This window comes from Lissotriton vulgaris, chromosome 2_1 (genome assembly GCF_964263255.1).
Source record: "Lissotriton vulgaris chromosome 2_1, aLisVul1.2, whole genome shotgun sequence".
NCBI classification, from domain to species: Eukaryota; Metazoa; Chordata; class Amphibia; order Caudata; family Salamandridae; genus Lissotriton; species Lissotriton vulgaris.
This window is the reverse complement of record NC_141687.1, coordinates 1,769,464,374-1,769,482,842: the sequence shown is the minus strand read 5'-3', so window position 1 is coordinate 1,769,482,842 and position 18,469 is coordinate 1,769,464,374. Positions and strand designations below refer to the sequence as shown.

General features: G+C 42.7%; 1 protein-coding gene across 1 annotated transcript in view; it reads left to right on the top strand.

Annotated features, from left to right (window-relative positions):
• LOC147733265 (sperm-specific sodium:proton exchanger-like) overlaps positions 1–18,469 on the top strand; it is a 4,638,748-nt gene that overhangs the window by 4,366,197 nt on the left and 254,082 nt on the right. The window contains exon 19 of the mRNA XM_086958943.1: positions 11,131–11,310. Coding sequence (XP_086815069.1) covers positions 11,131–11,310 — 180 coding nt within the window. The remainder of the gene's footprint in view (positions 1–11,130; positions 11,311–18,469) is intronic.

The following is an 18,469-nucleotide window of genomic DNA, read 5'->3' as shown; positions in this document are numbered from 1 at the left end:
CATCCCTCCATCTGAGTTAAAATTGTGTCCACCTCTTCTGAATTACTAATATTGTGCATCTTATTTCTCCACATAATTTTCAACATCGCTGGAAACTTCATCTGGACTTGGGTCCTTTTACCACGTAGATTGTTCATCCTTGTCCCCAATTCCCATTGCCTCTGTGCAGTTCTCTTGCCTACGTCCAGGCACATCCCAACACCAACTCTTTAACTGCGTAGGTAAGAAAATTAATCAGAATTTCCCTAGGAGTCTTCGTAGCAGAGTTTAACTTAAAGGAATCCCTGTGCACTTTTTGAATCTCCTTCTCAATATTTAGGTCTGGCCTGTCATGTAGTATTCATTCTATTAGTAGTTTACAGATGAAACTTTTAATGTCACCTTTTTCAGTGCCTTCCGGGATACTAAAAACTCTTAAATTGTTTCGCCTGGACTGACTTTCAAGCCTCTCCAAGTCTTCCTGCAAGGATTTATTTTTGGATTTCAGGGTCTCTATGTCCCCGGAATTCTCAGACATAGCTGCAGACAGAACCTTCACCTCCCCTTTAAAAATTGCAGTGCGTTGTGCAACACCATCCAGTTTTTCCTCTAGTACCCCACATTTTTTCTTGGATAACTTTTTGGTTACCCTCAGAGATCTCAAACTTCATAAGAATGTCCTGCCTCAGGTTCAATATAATTTTTTTCAACAGATTTACAGTCCCGTCTTCAACCTGAGGACTAGCTTCCCCTTGGCTTAGGTTACCTGCCATAGATGGTCAACTGCTATCCTGATGCAGTCTCAAGCTAGGACTTGGACAGCTCCCATCTTGTACATCCCCAGCCAAGTTGGCCAACAAAGAAAAACAGATTTCAAGAGGGAGTGGTACTATCTGCGTCAGCGTCGGATTTACATTCCTCCTCGCCCCCTAAGTAGACACAGCAACCTGCTCCATTATTCTACAATAGGAGCTATGGGATGGTGAGGGCTTTGAGAGTGAACGCACCTCTTTTGGCCCACAATTCTTAAGTTTCCCCGCAGCTTTCACCACCTTTTTAATAGGGTGATCAGCTACTATCTCCTGCGCCGTCTGCTCTCTTGATTTCCCCCTTTACCTTTCCTCTCAGGGACCAACCGTAATTGGTACCAATTCTTTTTCTTGCAGTACTCTATCAGCTGGAGTATTAACTGAGGTATTTTCCTCTCTAGTACTCCGTACACCAGTGCATACTCTGGCACGTCACGTGGCACTCTCCTCCCCCACCGTCAAATAATCCTTAGAAGAAGAAGAAAGTACCTGTGGGGGGAAATCTCTTTCCATCGGCTCCAGCTGTACCTGCAATATTTTCAGAGGTTGCACTCTGTTCTCCCCTACATTCCTCTCAACTGTACAGGGACCCCCTGTCTATTCGGTCAGTTTGTTCGCCTGCTCCTCCGTGTTGTCAGCGCAGGGTCGTTCCTCCTAAGGCTGCCACCCCGTGCTGCCTCTAGCAACCCGGAAGCCGGCCAGTGCATTTGCAGTATGGGACCTCTACCAGAGCACCAGAACACCCGATGACGCCTTGCGTTGGATCCCATACAGGTATGATGGGTTTGCTCAACAAAATAAGGTAAGCCTCCACATTCTATATCCAGCAGGGCATAAACTAAGTGTTCTTTCCGCAAAACTCAGCAATTTTTGTTTTCTTTGGTTTGCATCTCTCCCCTCAACTGTTGGAAGGTTTTGTCAACTGACAGATTTTGCACTCTCGTACTCATAGTGCTAGGTCACCTATGGCATTAATGACCACCAATAACATTATTGTTTTATAAGAAAAACTGCAGAAACCCCATAACTTCCGAAACCTATACCATCATGAAATATTTCAGATCTAGCTGACTCATTTGGTATCCATTAAAAGTCACGCTATTATATACAGCGTTTGAGCACACAATCACGTTTGATGCCCCAGCTTCTTTTCCATCGGCAGTCTAAGAGGCAGCTAGGGTTTTACTTTTTCTACAACCCTTGTTGTTAACCAGTCCCAATGTGTTCCACCCAATTTTTCCAAATTATTTCAACCTTTTGGAGGTAGCAGTGATTTTTGTAGATCGCCCTTTTATCTGACATTGAGAAGTCGTTCACTTGTTTATTGGTAGAGGAGTGGGGCTCCCCCATTTTTTGGCAATGTCCCTATTCGCCACTATCAGGTCTTGCATTAAAAACAATGTCTGATACATCACTATGTATGTTGCTCCAATATTCCTGGAGAGACGTGTTATGTAAAGTGCTCAAGGGGCACTAAGGGCACGAGTACCCACTTTCTGTCCCTATGAGACTCTTTGGTATGACAAAAGCGGCCACAAATGTTTCTGCAGCCTCTTCTGTTATACAAATGCCCATGCACATCAATCATTCATACTGTATATTTAGAGCGCAACTTATCACCCGGAGGTTATACAGGTACTGAGCTGCGGTTTTCAGTGAAAGAGTTAGGTCTTGAGCTTCTTTCTGAAGTCTGTCAGCAAGGGTGATGTTCAGAGGTGTAGGGGGAAGGCATTCCAGGATTTCCTCATGAGTGGGAGACGGAGCATCCTCCAGTGCGGCAGTGGCATATGTGCGGGTCTGTTCGAGGGTGAGGTGGGCGGAGCAGAGATTCTTGGAAGGTTGGTGCAGGTTCAAGAGATGGTTCATGCCTGCAGGGCTTTGCAGGCATGCGAGGGTCAGGAGTTTGAAAAGACATCTTGCCTCATGCGGAGCCAGTGGAGGTATCTCAGATGCTGGGTGGGCCCTTTTGGGCAGGTTGAGGGTCAGTCTGGCTGCTGTGTTCTGTATCGTCATAAGTCTTCTCATGAGTTCGCTGGTGGTGCCTGTATAGAGTGTGTTGTCTTTGTCCAGACAGCTGGTGAAGAGGACCCGCATCGCTATTTTCCTGGTGCTGATGGGGAGCCATTTAAAGATTCCACAGAACATGCCGAGTGTTTGTAAGGAGCCTGAAGAAACATTGTTGACCTGTCGTTTCATGGAGAGTTTGCTGTCCAGAATAATGCAGAGGTTCATGTAAAGCTGGTGCAATTCTAAATGGTTGTTCCCTCATTTGCATGGTGGAATGGCCTGTGCATAAGAGGGAAAGACTTTGCCACTGTGCCTGCTTCATAATAAGAACTATGGCGCAAAGACAAAGAGGCTCTAAGGAGGTGCACTAAATATTCGCCACAAAGAGTGGAGTACAGTCAGCATCCCCCTAGACATCCCTTTGCAATCAGAGCACTGTCCCCTGTGCCATCTGAACTGTGAAAGGCAGATGTACTGCCTCAGTCAGCCAATCTGTCTTTCACTAATGCTCTGCCCAGTTCACAGGTGCCCTGAGGGCAACACAATGTCAGTAATAGGATGCATTATCCCTGTTTGCACCTGGCACACTTACCTAAAATTGCACTGCGGCAGAAAAAGAGGCAGTTCACCATTTCTGTAATACAACCCCTGTTGCTTACATTTTAAAAGTTATTCCTACTGTTCTAATTATTCTCATATGACATGCCAGTAACATGTCAGCCTGTGGCATTTCCATAATATGTGTCTAAAGTTGTCACTCTGCCCACTGTTCCTTAAGCATAACTTGTTGCCTGCCTGCCCAAATTCGCAGAGCTGTCTCTTTGTGTAGCACATGCTGGCTTTTATCAACACTTCTCTAGGAAATCTTAAAGCATCCTTACACATATGACCTTCGACCATACCAATACACTGAATCCGCCTATGTCATAGATTGTGCAACTTTCCCCATAATGTTTTTAAGTAAACTGGCATTCGCCAGAACAATTTCCGTCTTGTCAGAGTCCAGTAGCATACTTTTTATAGAGGAGTTCTCCATTTCTTCGTCTTCAGACCCTTTGCATGCAGTGAAGGTACCTAAGCTGAAGGTACTTGGAGGGCTGTGAATCGTTCAGCTTGCTGATATGTGAATTGTACCACTCCATTTGCATCCCAGATCTCACCTAGTATAGAGAGCCCAATGTTATCGTAGTGTTTAATGCCTTTCAGTGTATTTATTTTCTTTAAGTTAGTATCAGCCCACAGTGATGTCCTAGGAGTTGGGGCAAGATTTAAAGTTTAGCAGACCATACTCCGTCTGTTACGGTGGTGGACGACCCTAACTGTCTACCGTCTGTCAAATTTAAAGCCCACCGCTGGGCAAGCAGTGATTTCTAGATCCATGACAGGAATCACTGTGATGGTGGTTTTTGTCAAGGTACAACATTTTTTGTGTAGGCTGCCATTGGTTTTGTTGGTCGACCACCAAACTTTTATAACGTTTTTGTTTTTCAGAAACAGACCGCCGATGTTGGAGTCTGTTACTGGAAAAACAAAACATTAATGGCCCCCCCACCAAGATTTAATTTTGCCTGGTTTGAAAGTCGTTATTGTTTTTTAGGGCTCGCCCCTTTTCTATTTCGCAGAAATAGAAAACAGGGATGAGCCCTTATGTCGCTGATCTGCTTCTTTCCCCAAAGGCTCTATTCAGGCAGCTGATTGGCTCTCTTCAAGCCGGATTCCCTACAGTTCATGAGAATTAGAATCACGTGACAAGCTCCTCGTGGACGAACTTGCACGATCCTTCCCCCTGCCAGCAGCATTTGGCACATCAAAGGCTTCGCTGCCACATCCACAATTGAAGCTACGATCAAAGGCTTCCGCTGCCTTTGCATTTTTTTCTCTGTGCCCTCACCTCTCCAGCCCCTCCCTGCTCGCCATGCTCCTTGCTTCCAGCCCAGGCCAAACTCATGCCAGACCTCCGCAAAATCACACTTTCAAATTAACACGGGCGCACGACTCTTTCATCACTGACGACGTGCTCGTTGTTTCTCTTGTTTTTTTATTTCTTTTTCCAGCCGAGATTTCAGCCTGCTGTAACAGTCACACCGCTATAAACAATTCTAATTTTGAAGCTAAAATACATTTTACTTGCACTTCGACAAGAAAATGTTCAATTCCACCCGTGCGTGCGCCTGTAGCATCAAGACACAGCAGGAGAGGGTAGAGGGAGGCGTTGTGCCGCTCGTAGTTAATTTATTGGTTTTCCTGTTGAACCTGTTTATGTAATCGGACACACTCAAGTGTGGAATGTGGCAGGAGGCTCCTTCGCTGGCGAAACGGCAGCTCACTTGTTGCTGCAGACAGGTCCTGCTTTGAGCTGCGGTGAGTAGGCAGATACTAGCGAGAGCGCAGGAGCGCCACCGACTGTAAGCTTCAAACTCGCTTTATCCTGGTGTGAAACTGAACCGCTCTGTGCAGTGACAGTTTGACCTTAGCTGTGTGAATCTGAATTGTACGAATGTCTGACATAATATCGACAGACAGAATATCGACATGCAAAACTATCGGAGCAAAAATATCGACAGCAAAAATATCAGAATCCTATCTTCATAAAGGTAAGTACAAAAATATCGAAAAAATAATATCGTAGTACAAAAATATCGGAATCAAAAATATCGTTTTTTTAAAAGTATTAATAATAATGTAAAAATAATTTATAAATACATATAATTTTACAACTAATAAATAAAAATATTAAAACAAAATTAAAACTAATACATATACATTTAAAATAAATAAAACACTTAATAATTTAAAGTAATTTTAATTTTTTTCATGTAATTTATTTGATTTAATGTAATATTTTTTTGTTTTTACCCTGTACGCCTGTACCCCAAAAACCCAAAACTGACCCTGAACCCTAAAAATATCCCTGTACCCCAAAAACCCAAAACTGACCCAGAACCCTAAAAATACCCCATTACCCAAAAACTGAAAACTGACCCTGAACCCTAAAAATACCCCTTTACCCAAAAACTGAAAACTGACCCTGAACCCTAAAAATACCCCTTTACCCAAAAACTGAAAACTGACCCTAAACCCTAAAAATACCCCTTTACCCAAAAACTGAAAACTGACCCTGAACCCAAAAAATACTCCTTTACCCATGAACTGAAAACTGACCCAGAACCCTAAAAATACCCCTTTACCCAAAAACGGAAAACTGACCCTGAACCCTAAAAATACCCCTTTACCCAAAAACTGAAAACTGACCCTGAACCCTAAAAATACCCCTTTACCCAAAAACTGACCCTGAACCCTAAAAATACCCCTTTACCCATGAACTGAAAACTGACCCTGAACCCTAAAAATACCCCTTTACCCAAAATTAATTAATATTATTTAATTACCAATTAATTATTAATTAACAATAACAATAAAGTAAATATATTAGCACATTTGCTGTAATTAATTTAATTTAATAATTAATATTATTTTTCCCAAATAATTAATTAAGAATAACAATAAATTATATATACAAAAAATTACTATAATTAATGTAATTAAATAATTAATATTAATTAATTGCCAACTAATAAATAATTATAAATATGTAAAAAATTATATTAATTAATTAACTAATTAATAGAAATTAATTAACAATTAATTATTAATTAAAATATGTACAAACATATATCAATAAATTAATTATTATTAAATTACTTCCCACCCTATTCCCCTATAAACCCATAACCCGCTACAGAACATATTTATCAATTAATCAATTAATTAAAAATAATTAAAAATTATTTCTCAATAAATTAATTAATAATTCCTACTAATTAATAATTAATTTAACATAATTAAATTACTTCCCACCCTATTCCCCTATAAACCCACAACCCGCTACAGTAGTAAAAGACAATATTTAATTAAATTACATTAAAAATAAATAATAAAACATAATAAATACAATATAATATACACTAAATTTATTTAAAAATTGATATTAGTAACATCAAAGTTATTAATTTCGATATTATTGACATCGATATTTACAACTTCGATATTACTGATATCATACCAATATCGATATTAAGACTGTCGATATTACTTACCTTCGATATTTTGTCCCATCGATATTTAAACTTCGATATTTTTGTATATCGATATTTAAAAATCGATATTTTGTCTGTGTACCGAATTGTACCATGCTCTTCACGATATGTACAGGTAGTGATTGAACGGATCATATGTGTTTAAGACTCAATTGAGTGCCTTGTGTTTTCATCATTGATGTCAGTCGAGAAGCAAACGCTAGTTTTGATTGTGGGCAATGTTGAAAGCAGAGTGTGTGTGTACATGCACTTTCCGCGACCTTTATATTCCGAGTTATAAATCCACCATGAAAACACTGTCCCCGAAACATTAATATCCTTTCAAGTTTCTGCTTTCCTTTCGGATCTTGTAGGCTGGCAAACTATGCTTTCTTGTACGTTTACTACTGTGACACTGTCACACCAAACAAAGCTCCTGACACTTATAATGTGGTGTAAATGTTTTTCCTTTTGACAGTGTTCGGTGCTCTTACAAAAGCGGCTTTTAAGAAATATCTTCTAACACTGATTTTGTCCGCCTTCCCTGAGACTGCCTTCTCGGGATCTCTAACCTACATTCTTTCCCACGTGACATGGGGCTGGCTGCTTCTGCTCTCGTGCACTGTGGTCAATCTAGTCTCACAGAAGCGCTTTTTGATGGGGGACGGGGGTCAGGAAGTAGGTTAATAACTATAATAATAATGGTGGTGGTGTTTGTGTGTTGTGTGTGTGTTGCACGTGTGTGTGTCTGTGTGTATGTGTCTGTCTGTGTGTGCGTGTGTGTCTGCAGAGGGGTCAACTAAGTAAAAGCACCTGTGGACTTTAATAAGAGCATGTAATATCTACCACCACCCTCCAGGACATATTGCGTGTTGTTAATAATATTAAAGTGATGTAAAATTGAGCAACAGCCCATTCAGCTGACTACCACAGCTTCGACTCACTGGTGCAAATATAAACACAAGTGTGTGAAACCACATTAATGTACTCTTTTACCTGCTCAAGTGTTGCAGTATGTTCAATACTCCAAGGTATACAAATTACACTGTCTGCAATTATTAGCTTGCATCTCACACTTAACAGCCCTTTCAGGTGACCAAAGTAAAACAAGTTATGATGAAAGCCACATGTTGAGGAAGACTAGACTACAAACCACAATGTTGGTTTAAATGTTCTTGTCATGTGCAAAAGCATGAAGAAACATCAATGTATTTATTTCCTCACACCTAACAACTATAACCGGTTCCACTGCTGCTCGTTGCGAAAAGAAGTTAGTGTTGCTTTTTTTGCACAACCCTAGACATATCAAACAAGGTCAAGCCACCCAAATACATGAAATAACATTTGATGGAGAGTGAATGAAACATGTTCGAATTGTACAGTACTCATGACAATCATGAAGTATTTATTTTCCCTTCCAGTCTTTTATCCCACCAATGCTTATGTATTGAGGACAACATTAAACTTAATTATTTCCCTTTCACAATATGTTTCAACTATCAACTGTAGGTGCTACATTCACAAATGTCTGTCTACACTTCAAAGAATTGCTTCTGCCTCTGTAGGGTGTATGTAAACATATAGTTCTCACCTTTTTGAAGTCATTGTCTCTATGTGGAATACTAGTTTTAGTTGCCAACATTTGAAAAAAAAATTCTGGGACACTTTGCAGCACCGCAAACAATTACCTACTTGAAAATTTACCACACCAACTGCCCTACAGATCTGCCTACTCCTCATAATCCACATAATTAGCATCATTTAAGGTTCACTTTTGGCTCTTGTAATAACAAGATTAAGAAAATTACAGCAAGATGTTGATAACAATTCAGAACAAATACAGGAGTGCCATCTGCTGGATTCCTGACGAAAATACTCCACCAGAGGTTTTGGATATACATAGGACAGATACCAAGTTTTATTGTAACGTATTAAAGTCAGAAGCCTGCAGATCGTGCACCTCCTTTCCCCCTCCCTCTGCTTCCACTCCCACCTCCACTCCCTCCTCCTTCCACCTCCAACTCCACTCTTCCACCTTCACTCCACTCTCACTCCCTACACCTCCCTCACTCACCCCCTCCCTCGACCTCCACTCCCCCCTCCCCCCACCCACTCCCTCCCTACACCTCCACTCCTACCTCATTCCATCCCCTCCCTACCTACACTCCAGCCATCCCCACCCCCACCCCCTCCCTCCACCTCTACTCCCCCTCCCCCCACTGCTCCCTTCCTTGCATAAACAACAAAACTAGTTATTTATAAGTAAGTTTGACAGCAACCTTGTTTCCCAAACATCATAGATTCATTTATTTCATGCGTGTGTGGGCGAAATACTATTGCCTGCCCTGGGATGTTAGTGCACCATGACACACTACATCTAACACATCTACAATTAAAACAAGCACTGCTGCACTCCACACACTGCTGCACGCCTCACACTGCTGCACGCCTCACACTGCTGCATGCCTCACACTGCTGCACCCTGCACGCCTCACACTGCTGCACACCTCACACTGCTGCACGCCTCACACTGCTGCACGCCTCACTGCTGCACGCTGCACGCCACACACTGCTGCACGCCTCACACTGCTATATGCCACACACTGCTGCACGCCACACACTGCTGCACGCCTCACACTGCTGCACGCCTCACACTGCTGCATGCCTCACACTGCTGCACACCTCACACTGCTGCATGCCGCTGCACGCCACACAATGCTGCACGTCTCACACTGCTGCACGCCACACACTGCTGCATGCCTCACACTGCTGCATGCCTCACACTGCTGCATGCCTCACACTGCTGCACGCCGCACACTGCTGCATTACTCATACTGCTGTATGCCGCACACTGCCGCATGCCTCACACTGCTGCCCGCCTCACACTGCTGCACGCCTCACACTGCTGCAGGCCTCACACTGCTGCACACTGCCGCATTACTTACACTGCTCCATTACTCACACTGCTGCACGCCACACAGTGCTGCACGCCTCACACTGCTGCACGCCTCACAACACCACCATATCACTCTAGGGCACCACCACATCTCTCTGGGACACCACCACATCACTCTGGGACACCACCACATCACTCTGGGACACCACCACATCACTCTGGGTCACCACCACATCACTCTGGTACACCACCACATCACTCTGGGACACCACCACATCACTCTGGGACACCACCACATCACTTGGGGGCATCACTCAGGGGCACCACCACATCACTGAGGGGCACCACCACATCCCTCAGGGGCACCACCACATCACTCAGGGACACCACCACATCACTCTGGGACACCACCACATCACTTCAGGGGCACCACCACATCACTCGGGGGCATCACTCAAGGGCATCACCACATCACTCAGGGACACCGCCACATCACTCAGGGACACCACCACATCACTCAGCCCAACCACATCATCACTCAGCACCACAACAGCACTGTCCTTGCTTGCTATCAACAAGCATTGCAATAGCCAATAGCACTCGCATTAGGAAAGTGTAAGCTATTGGCTTTGTGTATAACAATGCTATTCATTTATATATTTTCAAAGCTAACACATATTTAAAAAAATTGTCATTTACAATACCAATAGCTCACACTTTCCTAATGCGAGACCTATTGCATTGCAAATGCTTGTTTTTCTATCCCTCACTGACAGTTTTTACTTGGTGGTGGTGCTGGACAGAAGGAAAATTATATCACACTGTGCACCCTAAATAGGACGAGTAGGGAAAGGCCTGTATTCTGTTGAGCTGTCAGAGCAAGCTTTCCATTATTGAAGCCAATAGGGGCTCGGTCTTTGGAATGGTGGTTGTCCTGCCAATCCTAAATTGGAGCAGGTGGACAGTCAGTTTAGTGTACTGGGTACCCTTTTGGACAAACCTTAAATCTGGCCCTTTGTTTTTTTCCTCCTACCTATTTCTCTGTTGAGTTCCCTCCATATTCCCATCACAATGGAGGCTGCTAGTGGTGCGTTATTGGAATAGGCACAGCCATACAGAATATGGGTAGCTCTATTGACCTAATACATTTTATGACATTTCCCTTCCCAGGAAAATGAACTAATGTTTTAAAAGGGTTGGCACCAACAGTAATATTAAGGTTAGGTGTTGATGGATGCAGAAACAGATATAACACATTTTCTGGACTTTGTAGATGGTCATTACAAATAATAAATTACTCTAATTTAAATTTTTAGCAAAATAACATATGGCTTTCTCTATTTTCTGTCTTCTATTTCAACAGCTATATGGTTCAAATCCTCATTTTGGACATTACCATACAAAAGAAAAAGAAGCTGAAGATGAAAGAAGCTATGGGGTAGAGTTTACAGACTTCAGAGGAGTTGGAACTCTTTTAGGCGAGGTGAACTGTCTGACCAGACAAGCAATGGAGGTCTCAATCGTATGTGATTCAGCAGTTCAGGTCAGGAAAAGTCATATTTCTGTCAGATAAGTATTGTTCTTTCCTCAGAAAATCATACATATGCTAACTCATTTTTAATTTACCTTACCAGCTGGGACTGGTTGGATAATATGTTCTGTTTCTGCACAGGAGTGGGTTATTGAGAGTGATCTTTCTTCTTCTGGGCCTTTGTGTGGAAACTGATCATTTGCGAACCTGCATCATCGGAGGTCAGCAGCTGCATATAAATTGGTTTTAAATTGAATTAGCCAACAACCCATCTGTCATAATACAGAACCTCATGTGGACCTTGTTGTGCCATGAGCAACTAAAAGGCCTTTTCACCACCAACAGGATATTGGACTGCAGGGTAGATTGACCAGCCTTCCAGCACCCATGAACTTTACCTCCTTATCTCATTCCACAATTCAGGTGTCCTCTTTTGTTTGGCTCATCCTTTAGATGATCTCTTCTCTGAGATCTGGACCAGACATTCTTACCCTTCCCAATTCTGTTTGTTTACCTTTATTGTAATCTTTCCTTCATCAACCAATTGGTTAGTGATTCTCTTCCTCTCGGGAGGTGACTTAGGATTCCTTATCACTGACTTGAACTGTTGAAAACAGCCATCTGTATCTTGTCCTTTTGTTTGTTAATTAATTATTGGATTAACCTGCTTCGTCTTAAACAGTGCCACTGCGCACTAGTCCTTGTATAACTTTACCCTGCTCTCTAGCAACTTGATGGTATCCATCTTTCCTTTTTCCTTCAAAGTATTTTCCTTTACAAAATATGGCTGAGTGAGGGTGCCCCTATCTCTAATGTTGGTCGCACCATTCAATATTGCACCTTTTTTCTCTCAAGTTGTGTATATTAATCTCTTCTACTGACAACAGCAGGTTTGAAGTAATGGAATATCAGTTGATTTAAAATGTGTTGTATTACATTGTGGCACATGACCATGCATTGTTGCATTGTAATAAGTGAATTACCTACTGGCGGTTGCCAGTAGGTAGATATTGTTAGGATGTGGTCTCCATAGAAAGAGCATTTTTTCACCTGCCAATAACTTTAGCACGTTTGACAAATCATCGCAGATTTTTCAAAACTAATGTGGTACTCACTTCAGCTACTGTCTTTAAAGTTTGGGGGTGATTCATCAAGTGACAGGCGAGAAAAAAGGGGTCCCAAACGCGTTTTCCTCATGTTAATTTCCATTTGAACTTTAGACAGGGCTACAGCCCAAACAGCTGAACAGAAAGTTAGATGTTGGTCCAGGGAAGTGCTTTTTTGTGATTTGGTGGAAATGCGTTCAGACGTTTTTGCGTTATTAAGAGAAACAAGTAATTGTATATATAGGGACGTGGATCCTCTGAGGATCCAACAATCCTCATGCTGCAACTGATTGGCTGCCAACACTTCAAGCTAGGAAGTGTTGGCAGCCATCTTGGGACTTGGCTTGAGCCGAGTCTCACTAAATAATGTCAAAGAAAAAGAGAAGGGGGCAGGGTAGGAATACCTCTTGGGGTGGAGGGGTCCCACAGCGACCCCACAGGACCAAAATAAGTATTTTTTTTTAAACTTGCTGGGGAGACACATTGGATTTGCAGCTTTTACTGAAAATCTGCGAGGGTGGGTGAGGTCTTGAAAGGGAAAAGCAGGAATTAAAAGCAGGAGGCATATGGGCCCCCTTCCTGCGCCTTATAAATGCCCCAGGGACAACCACCTACCCAGGGTTTAGGTATTGCTATAGGGGAGGTCCTCTTGCACCCCCCTTGGGCAACGGAAAGCTTCACCTCTCCGGGACTACATTGAAAAAATTAATTGGGAGGGCAGGTGGATCCCCCCAGTGACCACCATCTCCTCGGGCTAAATTAAAGTTGAAGGCGGCTGCATGGGCCTCCCTGGGCCTCAGGGGCCATCACCACCACGTGGCAAAATTAACATTGAAGGTTGGTGGGGAGCCATGCCTTCCAAGCCATATATGACCCTGGAGACCACCAACTCGTCTGGTGGCAAGCCCATCTACTTCAAAAGCAGAGTTGTGCAGCCCCCCTCCTGGAGTCAATGTTGGCCCTGGTGACTTCCAACCTGAGGACTGGCTCCTGCTAAGTCCTGGTGTGGCCATCCCTAGGACATAGCAGTATTGGTGACCTGGCAGGAGCTTTATTGCTCCCGTTAAGTCACAGTAAACACTCTGCTTCCAGCAAACAAGAGCATTAAAAGTGATTTTGCTTGCTAGAAGAGGAGCATTCATCGGTTTTTCTGCCCGTGCGGCTACCCTCCAGTGTGAATTATTTTTAATAAAAAGGCCGGACCCCAGGGGGTGAGGTCCCCGGGGCTGTAATCGGCCCAGGTAGGGGGGCCGCGCACCCCTTCCCTTATTAAAATGATTATTAAACAAAAGGCCAGGCCCTGGGGAAGGAGGTCATCTGAGGCCTCGCCCCCTTTCTCCACCACTCTCCAGACACTCCCCCTGGTGCACTACTGTTTTGGGGATGAAGACCTCTTATATTCTGAGGGTCCTTGGGGGCCGATAGCCCCTCCTATTACCTCTAGCAAGTCCCACACAGCGGGATTGCTGAGAGCTTGTCAGAGGCTCCACCCCCTTTCTCCAACAGTCTGCAAACATGCCTCCTGGTACTACATAAGTCGCAGAGGCATCACAAGTCCCTCATTAGTTAGTTTATGTAATCCAGCTAACAGCCCTTGCTAGTGCTGGTGAATACGTTTCTCCTCTGAATATGATATCACATGGCCCAGATCATGGAAAGTATGATGCATATGGTTCACAATGCTAGGAAAGATGCCCATATGCCCTTAGCACACATTTTTAAGAACACAATTCTCTTTTGCTTGTTTTCTTGTCTGCCACAAACAAGTTTTGCTGGAAAATTTATGTACCTACTAGGTTATGTTTCATTTATCAGTTATTCATGTGATATGGATGTCTGTTACATTCATAGTTTTAGAAGTTTCCCGCTACACCTATAATATGAGAGCATGGTCATAAAGGGCAAAATATGGTTGTTCTTAGGTAAGGAAAATAATTTTAGAGGTGTCTGCAGTTTTGCACAAAAGTGAAGGTTCACAAAGTAGAAGCTGTATTGTTATTTCTATCACTTAGTAATTACAAGTTAGTTAAAAAGAATAGCTGTTCAGAAATTCCTTTTTTTTTAGGTTCTTCAGAAGATTAAGATAGGGGCGTTTCTGAAATAGAATATCCTCTTTTGATAGATTATTGGTACTTTTTTGTTTAGATTTCTGTTCTGTTCACAAATAGATATCTGCTGCCCTACAACCATTGCCAGAGGGGCCCAGACATCATATCCATCCTGGGGATTCAGCACAAATCCAGATTGGAGCCAAGGTGAAGGGAACCAGCACAGGTGTTGCTGGCAACTAGGACAGCGGTGAAGGTGGAAGGCTGGAAGAAACATGTTCAGTTCAATAACTTTTATTCGATTACCACTTGTATAATCATAAGAAATACAAAGTTTAAAAACAGAACAAAACAGTTCATCATAGACATAAATTTAAGGAGGAAAAAGTTTAAAAAGCACGTAAGAAAAAACTTATGGTTTAAATATTTCTGTTCAGTTTGTACGTTTTTGGCGTATTGTAATAGTGGCTTTTAGAAAAGTCGCTATAAATTTTGCTACATGTGGCGAGTCCAAACACTGCAGAAAGAGGAATGCAGAATAACACTGTCTATGACCACTAGATCGAAGAAGTGGAAGAATTCAAGATTTACGTGGAGATTTGTAATATTTGCAAAAGAAAATTAAGTGAATCGTTGTTTGTGAAGATATTCCATCACATGGACAGTTCGTGAGCGTGCGGGACCAGTTGTGAATTTCAGGAAAAGAAACTAAACGAAAAAAGGTGTTGAAACAAAATATTGTTAATAAATATTTCTCCTGATTTGACAGAAAGTAGGACAAGTAGGGTTGCATACCTTTGAGAGGTTGTATTGCACAAATTTGGCTGTTCGAAGTTTTTGTGATCTCTGTCTGGTTTCGCAGCTCTCTCAGGTGAGCCAAGCACATCAACTTTAGCTGTTTTCTAGAGATGTCTTCGATACTAGGAGGGTCATCAAAATAGGACTTGTAGCCAAGGTCATTAAAAAAGTTCTGTACATAGACCAACCATGGGATCTTATGCCAGTTAGTTAGAGCTAAGCAGTCCGTGATCAGGGATCATGTTAAGTGACACTCGGGTTTGGACCATATACGTTGCCACAATAAGATTGGTTGGGAACGGATAGTGTCTATAATGTATTCCATGCCAAGCTCACTATGGGAAGCAAAGTTCGGGGCGCTTTGCGGGAGGGCCAGCACGTATTTGATGAAGCCGTTCTCTGTTACTTGTAGGTGATCTATATGGCCGTGCCCCCACACGCCTGCTCCGTAGGTAGCCACACTGTGGCATTTAGCATAGTAGACTTTCAGGAGTTCAGGTGGAGCAGGTTTCCCCAGTTTTCTCGAAAAAGAAGTCAGGGCAGATGTTGCACGTCGGAAAAGGAGGTTTCTAGTGGCCGTAGCTTGGCGCCAGTTCAAAGCATCATCCACAAGAATTCCCAGATATGGGTAGACAGAGGTTTTTTCCAACTTAGTGTTATCCACCAATATTGGTTTAGGGTTTTTGACCCTGGGGCCAATGTGCATGGTAAAAGTCTTTTTTATGTTAATTTTCAGGCCAAGTGAGTCCATAAAACTGCTATATTTATTGATTTGTTTTTGTAGTTGATTTAGTGTGCGGGCCAGGATGACTGAATCATCTGCATATAGCAGTGTCGGTATTGGACGGTGGTTTATCTGGGGTAGATCCTGGCTCCCTTCCAGCATAGCCTGCTCTAGTCCATTGGTGTAAAGATTGAACAGGAAGGGAACCAGTACACAGCCCTGTCTTACTCCTTTTGTTATTGGGAATGAGCGAGACAGCTCACCGTTGGTACCGAATCTGACTCGCACTGAAGCATTGGAATAGAGTTCACGGAGGAAGACTATTAAAGGTGGATCCACTCCGAGGTCACTGAGTATTTTCCAGAGTTTTTCATGTTTGACGCAGTCAAATGCCGCACTGAGGTCGACATAGACGAGGGAGATGTTACCTCCTTTAGCGCCAACATATTTCCCGGTCAAGAGGGCAAGGTTAAGGGCCTGTTCCATGGTCCCAAGCCCCTTCTGGAAACCATATTGCAGGTCGGTCATGATGTTATTTTCCTGGGCCCAAGATTGTAAACGGTCCAGGAGCACTCGACCTGCAATTTTACCCATGGAATCCAGAAGGGAGATTGGCCTGTAGCAGGCTGGGTCGTTACGATCGCCTTTTTTAAAGATGGGGAGCAAGATTGACGTTGACCATGACTGAAAAAGCCCAGCCAATGTTGCTGCTGCCAAAACCTGAGTAATTATCGGTGACCATAGTTCTATGTTGTGGAGGAAAATGTCCATTGGAACTCCATCAGGGCCCGGAGCCTTGCCTGGTTTCAATGCCTTGATTTCTTTAATGACTTCACTATGATGAAAATGGATATTTATCGGATAGATGTTATTCTTCGATGTATGGGCTTCACTTTGTTCTGTTCCTATTTCTGCAGCGTTTTGTGAGGATGGACCGAAGATTATAGAGAAATGCGTAACCCAGTCATCCTCCGTAACTGCTACATCTAAATGCTGTCCTTCTGCACTATCGGCCAGAAAAGGGGATCTTATAACTTGCCAGAATAGGGCGCTATCCTTTCTTTGGCAGCTGTCATGGAGTTGTGCCCATAGATCTTTCTTAATTTCTTTTTTGCGATCCCGTCTGGCTAGGTTATAGAGTTTTCTTAAGTTGGAGATTTCCACTTGGTTTCTTGTGGGTCTATGTAAGACTTCTTTTAAGCTTGAGAGGGCTTTTCGGCAAGCTGCGTCAAACCATCTCGTAGTAGAGGGCTTAATGTTCTTTAACTTGACAAAGAGTTCATTACCAATTGTTTTCAAGATGTTCTGGAAGCTGTTAACGATTGACCGAGGTGTAGTGTCTGAAGATAAGAATTCAAGTATCCAAGGCTTAGATTTTCAAGAATCTTCTCTGTTATTTCCACCGGGTCAATCTTGGCCCATTTGGCTGTATAACCATTCAGTTTGTTCATGGTTAGTGAGTTTTGCTTTAGGAGACTCATTTTTACAGGATGTGCTTTGGCCATTTTTGGGGTGATTCTTACACTAATTGGATAATGATCACTCATAGCATTTGTCCCAGTTACAAAGTTGGTTAGTTGTCCCTTGAGTGATTGGGAGGACAGTATATAGTCTATAGTGGTTAGGAAACCTCTTCCATGGAAAGTTGGAGAAAAATCTTTCTGTGGCTCTACCAACTCGTTTGCAAAGTCCAGATCTAAAGAAAATAGAATCTCGTTTAACTTGTTTCCACAGGTCGAGTGGGAAAAATGGGGCATGGGACTACCATGTTCGTTTTGCAGTCCACAGTTTCCATTTTTGGGGTTGGAACATAGTGGGAGATTAAAGTCGCCACCCCATATTAAGTGTACTGTATTTAGGTTAAAATCATTTTGCAGGGATATTAAAAAAGTGGCAATTTCTACTAGGATTGTCAAACAATCCAATGTAGTTGAGTTGTTATAGTAATTAATAAAAATATAGGTGCAATCATTTGTGAAATTTATTTGCATGATTTGATAAATCGGGAATTCTTTTAACATTTTAATGGATAGAGAAGGGAGAGTATTGGCGACATAAATCACAAGACCCCCCTTAGGCCTGCCCAAGGGTCCCTGTACTGCTGGGGTGAAAAAGGTTTTGTATCCCGTTAAATGATTTGCAGTAATAGACCATGTTTCCTGGAAACAGAGTACCTGGTGTTCCCTTACTGTTTCAGACCATGATTCTAGCGTTAATTTGGAAAACAGTCCTGCGACATTCCAGTACATTATGGAAAGGTTCAATTTGTTGGGATCAAAGGGTAAGTGTGAAACGGGGGGTTCACAAGGAAAACTCTCTGTTGGAATCAAGGGAGGGTTAATAGTATCTCTCGAATCATTTGACTGGTGAGAATTTAGATCTATACTATCCATAGGGATAACCGAAACTCTGGTCATCGTTTTGTTAGGAATGGCGTTGCTGGTATCTACAGTAGTCCCGGGCTGGGAGTTTATGTTAATGGGCGAAGTTTGTTT